The 12,933-nt window shown below is 35.9% G+C and overlaps 1 protein-coding gene across 2 annotated transcripts in view; it reads left to right on the forward strand.

The window, feature by feature from the left end:
* Positions 1-21: 21 nt before the first annotated feature.
* The window catches only part of TAF2 (TAF2 RNA polymerase II, TATA box binding protein (TBP)-associated factor, 150kDa), a 67,456-nt gene continuing 54,544 nt past the window's right edge, over positions 22-12,933 (forward strand). For both annotated transcript variants that reach the window (XM_009321670.1, XM_009321671.1), the window contains exons 1-5: positions 22-425; positions 1,944-1,998; positions 2,818-2,978; positions 11,130-11,248; positions 12,603-12,744. In XM_009321670.1, the coding sequence (XP_009319945.1) occupies positions 373-425; positions 1,944-1,998; positions 2,818-2,978; positions 11,130-11,248; positions 12,603-12,744 (530 nt within the window). In that variant the 5' untranslated portion in view covers positions 22-372. The remainder of the gene's footprint in view (positions 426-1,943; positions 1,999-2,817; positions 2,979-11,129; positions 11,249-12,602; positions 12,745-12,933) is intronic.

Here is a 12,933-nt window from a genome sequence, read left to right on the forward strand (position 1 = left end):
CAGCCGCCCCGGCCGCGGCCTTCCTGATTCAGTAGCTCCCACCTCCGCTGCCCGTTGAGCCGGTTGATTTACGTGGCTTCTGCGGAAAAGAAGCGCGTAGCGCTTCCGAACTGGTATCGTACCCCCAGTGGAGAGAGGGGTTGTGTGCTGCGCTCATAAAAGGTTATGTAGAAAGACTGAATGTTGTTTGTGTTATAACTATGGTGCTTGCTCGAGCTGAAGATGCCTGACTGTTGGGAGTCACAGGTCCACTGGGGAGATGAGTGATCAAATACGACCTGACACGGGGAAAAATCGAAGGACCCATCAAGCGAGGATGATGTTGATGCCAGTCTGACGGTCAGCAGTGTGTGTTTAGTGCTGCTGTTCAGGATGAATAGGAAGAAGGGAGACAAAGGATTTGAGAGCCCAAGACCATATAAATTATAAGTATCCATTTTTTTTAAAGTTGCTATACTTGAGACCAATGCCCATTTGAAACAGACCACACGCTGATCAGTAATTATTTACCGGAGAAGGTTGGAACTGTTGCTTACGGTGTAGCTTGCACTCAAAAAATGTGGGTTGTAGGTGTATGTTTTATTGTGTAAACGGACTCACTCATGGACAGTGAGTCTGTCAACCATGCAGTCTCATCTTATAAAGATACTTACTTCGTGCTCTTCAAACCTTGGAGATTTCTCCACACAATATCAGCACTGCAGACCGTGCTACCATGTTTCATTCTTACTGCTATGTCAAACCCTTTTGACTTAAGGGCTTTTTTATAGATAAAAAAATGCTTGCATTTGCGGCAAGCAGCTTTGTTAAGCAAATTGTCATTTTTACACATTCATTATTTTGGTTGTAACCAAGCTGTAAAGCAGTTAGTTGTGGATTTCAGTGGATCTTCATGTATTTCTGTTTATACCTCCTTGATTTCTTGATAAATCTGTAACACAATTGTATTTCTAAACAGAATCACTCTTGTTATCATATAAGTTTTAATGCGTAGGTAATGTTTGAATCCATCATTGGATACTAGATGTTATCATTCTCTTGTAGGAATTTTTATTGAACTTGCTTAACTGAAGCAAAGTCACTTTTTAATGCACAGGGTACATGAGTACACGTATATAATGTGTGATGTGGCGTAAAAGTTGAATTATTACGAGGTTGTATCTTGAGTCGTGAATAGCACTACTGTGAAGTGTGGTGAAGATGCCACCTACTACAGAAAAAATACAGAAATAACTTCCAAAGTTTTAAAGCTGGAAGTACTATTTTTTCTTCCATTTTTAAAATCAGAGTTTTATTTACCAGGAGTTCGAATACATCGTTCAAGATTTAAGCAAATGCATTTGACTTGTTTAGAATACCTATCTTGATTGATATATAACCATTATTTAAAATAATAAAATCTTATGACATACTAATTGTAAAAACACATACTATATCTTTTTTTATGTATAGTACCTGCTTACCTAAATTACGTATGAGCGTCAGCTCACCAGGTAGATTTTCCACAGGTCTGTGATTGCAAACATTATGGCTGTGTGCCATTTCTAATAGTGCACATCACCAAAGTGTTAGAACTTGATTCTGTGCCATTAGTAATACTATATTTTTACACACTGTTATGTGGTGTTCAAAAATGACCTTGTTATCTTCCTGTGTTACTAGTAATATTCGTACCGGTATGATACTACACTTTGATTTTATTGGAACTTTTCTGACCCTGTGTGCAACTTCTATTCATTATTTGTTTTGGACCACGTAAGAGATTTAGGCCATCATGAATTCTCCTTATATAAATATATGCTATATGCAGCATTTATCTATATGTACATACATCCTGTATGAGCTCTCTGTTTTTTTAAAACTGTGTTAAAATATTATTTTAAATGCTGGCATTTGTGCAAAACCTTACTTATTTTAAATTATTTTTATTTTTTTTCCAGCACAACTCACCAGGTAGTTTGTATCAACAACATAAATTTTCAGAGAAAGTCTGTTGTAGTAAGTATTTTTTAATAAAATGTGAAAGTAGAAATTAAAAGTCTGGGTTTTCTTCGTGCTTTTAGAGGAAACAACTGCGCACACAAGATAATTATGTTCTTCAGCTTCTTTATATTTTATACTTTCTAATCCGATGCCTCTCATAAGTCTGTCATTCCTTGAGATGCGTCAAAATACCTTCTAACTGTGAACACTTTAATCTCTGTAAGGAAAAGCTTTCTAAAAGAAAGTCACTGCATTGTAAATTATGTTACAAAGCAATTTACAATTCAACATTGACCTTCAACAGAGTGTTAGCTGATGTTAGGGGTAGGGTTATAGAGTTTTCTAGTTTATATGTGAGTTCACTGGGGCTTTGAAGAGACTTTCACGATTTCAGGCCTGAAGTTACTGAGGCTTTTTGTGAATTTAGGTATCTGCCTAAATGGATTCTGTTTAGGTTTTAAAAATCATCGTCTCAAGCTCAGATACCAAAACCTAAAACATAGTGATGAAAAACATAGTGATGCTAGTAACTTGAAATCTAGTCGATAGAGGCAGATCATTTCCAGTAAAACAAGCATGGTTGTCAGTCATTTTGAAGTTTTTTGTTTTGTTTTATTTCACGGCTGGGAAAATTCACCTGTTAAATGATATGCAAGAAGATGTATTCTAGACATCTAAAAGGGCAAACCAATTTCCTTTTTAAATAAAAAAATTAACATTTTTTTTTACCTAGAATTTTCCTTTGAAAGGCATTAATAAGAATTTTCTTTATATATCTCTACTTAATGAATTTGGTAAAGATTTTACAGAAGGTTTTGATTTGTGTTTTCATAGGGTTATGTGGAACTGACAATATTTCCCACAGTTGCAAACCTGAATAGAATCAAACTGAACAGTAAACAGTGCCGGATTTACAGAGTAAGAGTCAACGATTTAGAAGCAGCTTTCATCTATAATGATCCAACGCTGGAGGTTTGTCACCATGAGTCAAAGCAGTAAGTGATGTTCTTAAAACTCTGCAGATGTAGTGCCTTCTGTTGCTGTTAAGCATGACCTATTTTATTGTACTGGGAAGTTGTACCTGGTGATTACCTAATGGTAACATAAGTTCCAGACAGAAACAGTTAACTTTTGGTACAGTGACTTAATTTTGGGAAAGTATTTTGGCAATAATTTTGACTCATGTTATTCTTTAGAATTTCTTTTACTAACATTTCTTTGTATTGTTTTGTAAAAGTATCAGAAGCTTTTTTAAAAGTACTTCATGGGGAAAAAGTGGTGGATGCCAGTAGTGTCCTCAGTGCTTTAGGAAACTATCCTTCTCGTGTTTTCTCCCTGGTAAGAAAATGTCTTCGGCTAAAATGTTTTATCTTTGATGGACTTCAGGTTTATCTATGCCCAACTTTTACGCTCATTTATTTTAAAAAAATTTGGTTACATTATTGTGACAATAGCGTTTTGTTTATATTCTTGTAGAGAACATTTTACAGTGGTGCAACTACATTCATATGAGAGTTCCACATGAGAGGATTGCCCTTAGTTTTGGGTTTTGTGGTTTTTTGGTGGTTTCTTGTTTGTTTTTTACTCCAGCATAGTTGGTTAAATCAGTTTGGTTGTATCACGGTAATATTATGTTCTGATAATTTGTCCTGCAAAAATTGTCCTGATTTTTACGATGTGTAATGTCAGATTGGATGATCATTTTTGTTCCTTCCTATTTTTAAGCCTAGGAATATTCATATTCAGACTATTGTCTGAAAACTAGAGTATTAAAGAGAACTTCTGTTGTTCAGTTACTGAGATTCAAGTGCTGCTTTTTATCCTAAGTTACGCATCATTGGATTTGAACTCTTTGTTTACGGCAGACACTCTACATTCCTTTATTCATCACTGATGCAAGAGTTTCAATAATTCAGTTTGCAAATACAATGTTCATTTATATAGGACACTGCATTGGATATCAGTTCTGAAATTTTATTTGAGTCCTGATACTGAACCACTTGAGTCTATTAATTCTGTAATTGCTGTCCGTTTGGTGACTTGATTTTTTTGTTGTTGCTATTGCTCGGTAAGTCAAAAATTCAGAGTCCTCATGGGTGGGGGGATTCTAATTGTTCTGAAGAGAAAGAAAGTAAACCTTTTGGTCTTTTCTAAGGAATCAAACTTTCATTATTTATTAGCATCACAGATTAGGGTATAAGTCCTAGAATGTTATCTAAACTCACTTTGAAATTTGAACGGAAAAGTTTCAAATTTATTCACCAGCTGATATTGAAGAGCAAGTTAAAAACATGTAGCTTCCCACATGTTTTGGGGAAATGATGTGGGAAGAGACTTTGCTAAAAATCTCATACCTGTTTTTTTCAGTAAGAGAAGCACCATGGACAAACGTTTTCACTAAGTAGTCTCTTTTAATTTTACTGAAACTTATGTTGATGTTTTCACACCTTCTTTTGGCGGCTTGGTTGAATTTACAGTTTGCTGAATTGTTAAAGAACTTCTAATGAAAGTGCTATATATGTTTAACAGCAGCTGATAAGAAATCACAGAGTCCTTTAGGTTGGAAAGGACCTATGGAGATCACCTAGTCCAACCCCCCTGCTCAACCAGGGTCAGCTAGAGCAGGTTGCACAGGGCTGTGTCCAGTTGGCTTTTGAGTATCTCCAAGGATGGAAACTCAGCAATCTCTCTGGGCAACCTGCTCCAGCGTTTGATGGCCCTCACAGTAGAAAAGCATTTTCTTGTATTCAGATGGAATTTCATGTATTTTAACTTGTGTCCACTGACAGGACCAGAGGCAACGGGCACAAACTGAAATACAGGAAGTTCCCTCTGAACATCAGGAAACACTTTTTTACTATGAGGGTGACTGAGCCCTGGGACAATTTGCCCAAAGAGGTTGTGGAGTCTCCATCCTTGGACATACTCAAAAGCTGTCTGGACATGGTCCTGGGCAACTGACTTTAGGTGGCCCTGCTTGAGCAGAGGGGTTGGACTAGGTGATCTCAATAGGTCCTTTCCAACCTCAAGCGTTCTGTGATCCTGTAATAAGTGAATCCTGAATAACTTCCGGAAGATGTGAGAAAGCAGCAGCACTTAAAATGATCAGAGTGAGCACTCCATTATGTTAAGAAAGGGATTGGGAGAGATAACTCCATCATTTTGTGGAGAAAGTGAGTTGCTTTGTTTTGCGTCCTAGTGGTAGAGTGGAACATCATCCTTTTTTCATATTATCCTGTTTAACAGCAGTGAATGGAATTTGAGGACAATGCATGCAAAGTGAAATCCTGTCTCACGCAGGGCTACAGTCGCCTGTGGTTTTTACTGCTGCAGGTTTTCACGTTGCTATTCAAACTTAATAGAAAGTCTCTGTATTTCATAACTCCTGTGCTATTCATAGTTATGAAAGACAGAGGTCACCAAATATTCTCAATGAAAAACTTGTATGCCTCTTTTCTTTACCTCAGAAGTCAAAGCCTATGTGGGTTATGAAGTATTACATGAGATGTGTATTTTTTCCATTGAAATACTTGGTCACAACTGGGTATCGAGCATGATGGTAGCTAAATTTTGATTAAATACAACACCTCTGCTCTTAAGGCAGGATTACAAACAGAAATGCTAGAAATCTAAAAACTCTAGAATTAGTACCTCAAAAAAAAAATTGTAAGTGGGTTTCCTCTCCCCTTCTTTACAAAGAACTGCCTCTAGAAACAGCAGTGGTTTGTAGTAGTCATTATATCTAATCAGTCCTTGCTCCGCTGGTCATCTCTTCCAAGTTCTCGTTTGTTACGGCATGTTTAGTGATGATGTCCTTTGTACCCTTGCAGCTGGACTAGGTATATCAATTATTTTGAACAGGACACAGATTAGTCATCAGGTTTTGTTTCTAGTGTTACAGGGATAGTTACCTTTTGCACGGTGTTCTTCAGTAGTCTATTGAACTAGTAAATGTGAAATTAAGACGGTTCTTGGCAAACTGTTCATTTAAAATAATTTGTTTTGTATCTTTACTCTTTCCTGTGGTGTTTAGCAAGTAAAAAATTAGTTCATATTTTAAGGTTTTTATATACAAACATTTTCTTGCTTTTGATAATGCTTTTGGTTTTCTTAAATGTTGATTTCTAAAAGAATACATAATGTAGAAAAAGTTGTTAACTTAATGGACTCTTTCCTACCTTTTTTATAGAAGTTAAAATATTTTAGAGACTTCTTACTGCCTTAGTTAGTAACAAAATTTAATTAAAAATGGAAAATTCTGTATTTAAAGCCACTGTAATTATTTCTTTGGGAAGACTTGCTACAGCATCCGTGACTTGGGAGGGTTATGTTCGCTGATATGAGGTTAAGGTCAAGTGAAGTGGTTAATTGTTTCTTGTTTATGTTGTGCAAATTTTGGCATGCAAGAAAACGTAGTTAAAAGAAGGTTGAGAAAGTCAAGATTAAAGAGGGCTTTATCTATGAAATACAAGCAGTGCCAGCTGAAATTGTTTCTGTCTCACCACGATGTTCCCTGCTACTTCTTGGGTGAGATCTTCTGTCATATCAGCTCTTTGTGTTCTGAATTTGGACATTCAACTTGTTTTCAGTTCAAGTAATACTTTGGGATTTTATCATCTATTGATGCAAAAATCGTGGACATGTGGTCTCTGTCATTTCACATTTCCAGTGTTGCAGAAGGTGAAACAATTTTTCTTTGTCTTGTATATTGTCACTTCTGCTGAATGACCAAAAAAACCATTGCTAAAAAGGTAATTAAAAATTGGTGAATTTTGTACGCAATGTTAGAAACCTTTAGTTAGTGCATTAAATATATTTTCATCTTTGATGCCATTGCCAGCTTATCTGTCAGTCCCAAACCATAATTTCAGGTAACAACTGAAAAAAATTTTAAAGTTTTATCTAGAAATAAAGTAATTTCCATCTTGTAATTTCCTCTTGAGGCTTCAGGCCATCGTAGCTTTTTCATATGGGAATAGATGGATGAACTTAGGTAATGCAGTCACTTCCTGACTGAGCAAACGTCTGAACAGTGCTGTAAGGTATAAAGCAATTCACATAGTTTTACCATGTGTACACAAGGTGGCAGAGAATCCCGTTTTGCTCGTACTTTTAAGGAAGAGTTTGAAATCTTGCAAAGACTGCAAATAGCGTTGGAGAATGTCTGTTAGGGCTGTTGTTGTTGAGTGTTACAGCCGCCTCTGTCCTCCTCATCTTCCCTCTTTTCCTTGTAAACTGTTGCTTTCTCGATTCTGTCAATATATGGGAAGTGGGATTTATTTTTCTGGGCTATAGCATGCAGAAATCCCACAGCGTGTATTCTGACTGCTGAGGCAACTGCTTGTATATCAGCCCCTTTTATCTTAAAACAGGCAAGGGAGATCTCTGTTTTCTTAATCCCGTGGGTAAGATTGCTGCAACTATTTAACAGTTTACAAAAGTTTGGAGTTTTGATGCAGTGGTTTGAGCTGTGATAAGTGAAGTTTGTGATGATCCTGCTGTTGTCTGGTTATGTGCTTCACATGTTTGTGTGATAACTATGGTGCAGGGTTGAGAAGCTATTGCATTTTATTGTTACTTCTGTGTAAAAGAAGATATGTTTTTGTGTAGCTAGCTAATGTGCACTTTTTTTTTTAACTTGACGCCTGTAGTTTTTAAACATTAAAAATAGGAAGGTGTTTTGATATCCTCCAACTTCACTGTTGCTTTAGTTACAAGCAGCAGTAAGCTGTGAGAGAGGGCAGCGTGGTAGCCTTCAGGGTATGTCCTGCAATATTCTTTCTTCTGAGAAGTCAGTGATCAAGCCTTTAGCCTATCACAAAATAGAAAAATTACTGGTGGAGTGAGCATGTGTTGTTTTGCTGCAATAAATAGCCTTCATTTCCACTGGTATGATGCTTATCTAGTTATAAATTTGTGATGACTTTGTTAGAAATAAACAGAGGTGTAGAGAACTTTTGAAGAAAGAGATGGCAGAGTCTTTAACCTTGGGCAAGAATGAAAATTAGGTTTTTCAGTGTGCCAAAGATTGATTGTTGCATTATAAATAAATTACCTATATGTGTACATATTTCTAATATATATAAAAAACTGCTATATATAATATGTGCTATATCATATATTTCGGGGTTGGACTCCAAAACCAAGTGCTAGTTTTAGCTGGGAAGCAAAGTAGAATAGTAAATGAATTACAGGTAATGAAGAGCAATTGATTACATGTGGATCAAAGAACTTATTTTGCCAAGTTGATGTTAAATACTGTAGGAAGAAAGTGGTTTATAGACTATATGTTTGGGCTGTGTAACAGTTAAGTAGCACCACTGCAGCTAGTAGAGAGAGATGCTATGGAAAGTTGACATGGAGGTATTTAGAATCAACGTGTAGCTTTAAAAAATAAGTCTCTACAGGATTGCTTGTTTCTAGTCAGTCAACAAGCATGCACTTGGGCTGTAATTAAGTGTTTTGGGTGAATTCTGATAATAAATGTATCTCTACTAGGAGAAAACGTGAATGCATATTACTTTTTCATTGTCAATCTACACTTAGCATTAGGAAAATTTATTTTTGTTCCTTGGGCTCTAACTTTTGGCATGTGCTCTGTTTTTGTTAAAACGGCCATATCCAGTTTACTGAGAATAGTTCAACCTATGAAAAAATTAATCTGTGGTACTAAGCCTTTAATGAATTCCTTTTACAATGAATCACCCATTTGAATTGGAACACTTCACAAAAATAGAAATATCAGAACAGACTGTTTTCCATAAAATGTTAAGCCCCGTGGAGTCTACCTTTCTTGCTATAAAATTACAACCTTTTTCCTGTCTATGAACCCATTGATTTTAAAAATGTAACCACAAGCTCATCACGATCCTCAAACTTGGAACAAATTCTCACTGATGTATCGGAAAGGGATTCCCTATCAGTAATGATCAGTTTTCAGTACCAGTTTAGATTAAAATGAAAAACTTTGAGACTTTACAATCTAACAGAATGTTACTGTTGTTTTCTGTTGCTAATTTCTTTAATTACAAAGATAGTTTTTAGTCATGCAGTCTTTTTTTTTAAAGAGAGTTTTTCCAGTGGTATTTGCTTGCCTTCCTATGATGCCATTTGAAGGCAGCTTGGGGTGGTTATGATCCCGTTGACAGTCTCCCATGTCTCAGTAGTAGCGCTTCTTTGACCCCTCAGTCTGTCAGATTAGGGAGCTAAACCAACTGAAAGCTGTCTGAAAAAAAAAAAAACTTTTTTTTTTTTTCCATTTGGCACTTTCAGCTGCATGACTGCAGGCTGGGATGAAGAGTAGTCTCCTTAGTGAGGGAGTAGGAACCTGTGGCTGAGACTAGGAGACAGCACATCAGCTGGAGTTTCAGTTGGTTTGAATTGTTCTGGAACCATAGCCGAAGTTATAGTATATTCCAGTGTACAAATTCAATCTCGTGCTTTTAAAACTTGTTGGCATGATATCCTATATTTAGGTACACTTAACCTATGAAAAAGGAAAAAACTACTATGTATTAAAACTTGGGATTTGGGTGTTTCTATGCTCATATGCTCCCATTTACTATTCACGTCCTATTTTCAGAAGCTTCCAAGCAAAGTAGATGAGTTTACTGCTCCTAACATTCTCAGTCTTGGTAGTGGTTCCAGGGAATTTTTGTGCTATTATTGCCAAAGATCAAGAACTGCATGAAAATATGTTCTGAATATATTTCAGTGTTTTAGCAAAGTTTTTTAGGTGTGGAAGGCTAGGAATATAAGCGTGGTGTTTGACATACCTAGACTTATAGAATGATCCTGGCATGGTTAATTACCCTTCATTCTTCCAAGTAAGGTACGGTAATTTGGGTTGAATGCTATTTTTTCTGTGGGTGGTGAATAGAGAATGGTTAGATGAAAGTAAAATCCTGAAATGAGATCATGTCTGCTTCGTGTGGACTTCAGATTCCATGGAAGAGTGGAGTCCACAGCCAAAAGTTAATTTACTCCATTGTGGTGCAGTAATGCTGCAGATAGCTTTATGCTTGATTGCAGCTCTGTCCCCACAGTGGTGGGATTCATCAGTGGTACACACCTCGAAATTCTGGAAAAAAAGGTGATCGGCAATTCAAACACTTTCTCTTCAGGTACAGAATTGTGCAAGCTTTTGAAGAATTCTGTGTGCGAGGATTAGAATTAAGAAAGTGTTTTAGAGAGTTTAAAAATCCATTTTGAAAAAGTATAAAAGCTGTAGTGTAAAGATGCAAAACAAAGGTTATTTTTGAACTTGACTGGTCAGTCCTCCAGTATCTGAACATAATAACATTAAATAGTAAGAAGATAACATCCTGCTCATAACTGCTGTAATAGCAGGCACGTGCATGTTCCTGCGCATTTCAGTAGAAAACAGTTCATCTAAGCTATAACTGAAGTAACGGTATTACTTTGGAATGGAATGTGCAGTCAATTAGCAGCTAATATATAGTAGCTTGAACAGCTCAAACCTGATTACAAAAATTTGTGTCTGCACCCTAAATAAATGAATGATGGTAACGTTTAAAAAAAATTGTTTCTAGGGACTAAAAAGTATACTTCGTCTTTCCGTGGTTTGGTGTATTAAAGCCAAAACTCTAGCATCTAGTATTTTATGTGATATTTAAAAGAGCTTAAAATAAAACTATTCCTATCCGTCAAGCTAAGAGGGGGGAAAATACCATTGCCAAGCTAAAATCTTACTACATTTGGAAAAGCAACGTTAAAGCAGAACTGCAATATATGAGGAGGCAGATCTTAAAGACATCTTTAGAGTAAACATACAAACTTAATCCAAAATTTTCCAAAACAAGAATTTTTAACTGCTATTCCAATAAGTGTAAATATTGCTCTTACTGGGAATTAAAGAGCACTGAGCATTTCTCATTTAATTTACTGGGGATTATTACTGCTTAAGTCTTTTTGATCATGGATCAATTTTATAAGAGCTTAGTTTTAGGTTCTGGTTTTTGAAATCTAGTCTTTACTCCTCCTTTTTCCCTTCACTCCTTTAAAAACACAAAAAAATACTTGGTTGAACATGCACCATGAAATTCGGTATAGAAATCCTGTAACTTCAGAAGTTGGTTTTTGTAGTTCAGCATGTACTTTAAGAATTAACTGGGTATTTCTGACAGGAGGAATCTCAACTATTTTTCCAATGCCTATGCTGCTGCAGTCAGTGCTGTGGACCCAGATGCTGGAAATGGAGAACTCTGCATTAAGGTTCCCTCGGAGTTGTGGAAACATGTTGATGGTAAAGTAGAGAGACCATACTGAAAGCTTAATTTAAGATGACATTGAGTTGTTAGCTACGAGTTTGCGTAGGAAGATAGTAGATTTAAATAAATAGAAATAGCATTACGTTATGAAATGGTGGTTACTCTTTCCTTTTTTCCTCACCTATATCTTTCAAGCTGAAGTCTGAAAAATACTTGCATACTTCTTGGTAATATGGAGAAGTGGTTGCAAGGTTTCTCAACAGCCTTTACAAATAAACTCTTGGGTGGTCATGAGCCCAGAAGTGTACATGAGGATGTGGGTGTAATGGAGTATTTTGGGTGCTAAATTATAACTATTTGAAGCTGCTTACAATATACACAAGCCAACAAAGAAAAGAATTTACAAGGATACCCCTATATACGTGTTGTTTAAAAAGCTATATTCATTTTTTTTCCCATCTCACTTTGAAGAATGGTTGGTTTAAAACTGATCCAATAGTGAAAAGTAGACTGTTTTATAAACTGGTATACTAGATCCTGGAACAAGTAACTTTTTTAATAAATTACCCTCCAACATTGATTATTTTCTTACATGGATTTTATTATTTTCTTGTATTGGTTTTCTTATATGGTTTTATCAGTTTTTCCTGTGGATTTGTGAGACCTGTGAGAGAAAAAACAACTATATCATGAAACTGACTCACACAGTGTTGTCAGGTACACCTCAACGGGAAAGACACTTTAGTTTATTTTAATTTTTCTTTAAGTTCCTGTTGTGCTACTTGCAAGCCTATTTTCCTAGAAGGGAAAATAATCAAACAGGCATAATTTTTCTTTTCAAGGTTTGAATGCCAAAATATGGTGAGACTTGTTAGATAAATTTCACCATATGCCTGAATTTCTTTTCTTGCCAGCCTATTCATAGGTGAGATTTCTGTGAAACTAAACCAAGGCAAAGACATTTCAGTTACAGGAAAAGCTTTAACTATAATAAGAGGTTTTAAGAAACTGCAAATGACAATAACGTCTTCAAAGAATGTGCCTGTTACATGCAGTTTTTGTAGAAAATTATTTCAGCAAGGTACAAAGGAGGTCATGGTTAGGGTACAATCACTGTATAAAGATTCTTTACTATTGGGGAGTTGGAAGATGAAATGTAACTCCAATTGCAGTTTTTATTAATTAATAAAGATTCTTACAAATTCATATCCTGTAAGTTAAGCTTAAGAGGTCTCAGTTTTGTAAGCTTTTGAGCTGTGCTTTGTAAGCAGACCTGGAGGTCCATGAGAGTGAAGTAAACACATAACCTTGAAAGACCAAGAGTCCATTCTGAAATAACTTTCATGTAAGTTGTATATATTTACTCTAATTTTGGTCTTGGTATGGCAGAGTTGAAAGTCCTGAAGGTGCATATAAACTTTTCTCTGGACCAGCCAAAAGGAGGCCTTCATTTTGTGGTACCCAACATGGAGGGCAGTATGGCAGAAAGAGGGGCTCATGTCTTTTCATGTGGTTATCAAAATTCTACAAGGTAAGAAAACTGTCTTTGAATGTTAGACTGTATTTGCTATTTAATCTCAAAGTGTAGGAAATACAAAAATTCTTTGAATTCTTGTAATTTTGAAAAATTCTAAAACTTATTTTGTGCTTGAATGGAGCTTGCCGATGTGAAGTAGCATCTAATGATTAGTAATTAGGATTTCTAATCTTTACATCTCAG

The sequence above is a fragment of the Pygoscelis adeliae genome, unplaced genomic scaffold (assembly GCF_000699105.1).
Source record: "Pygoscelis adeliae isolate BGI_AS28 unplaced genomic scaffold, ASM69910v1 Scaffold111, whole genome shotgun sequence".
NCBI lineage: Eukaryota > Metazoa > Chordata > Aves > Sphenisciformes > Spheniscidae > Pygoscelis > Pygoscelis adeliae.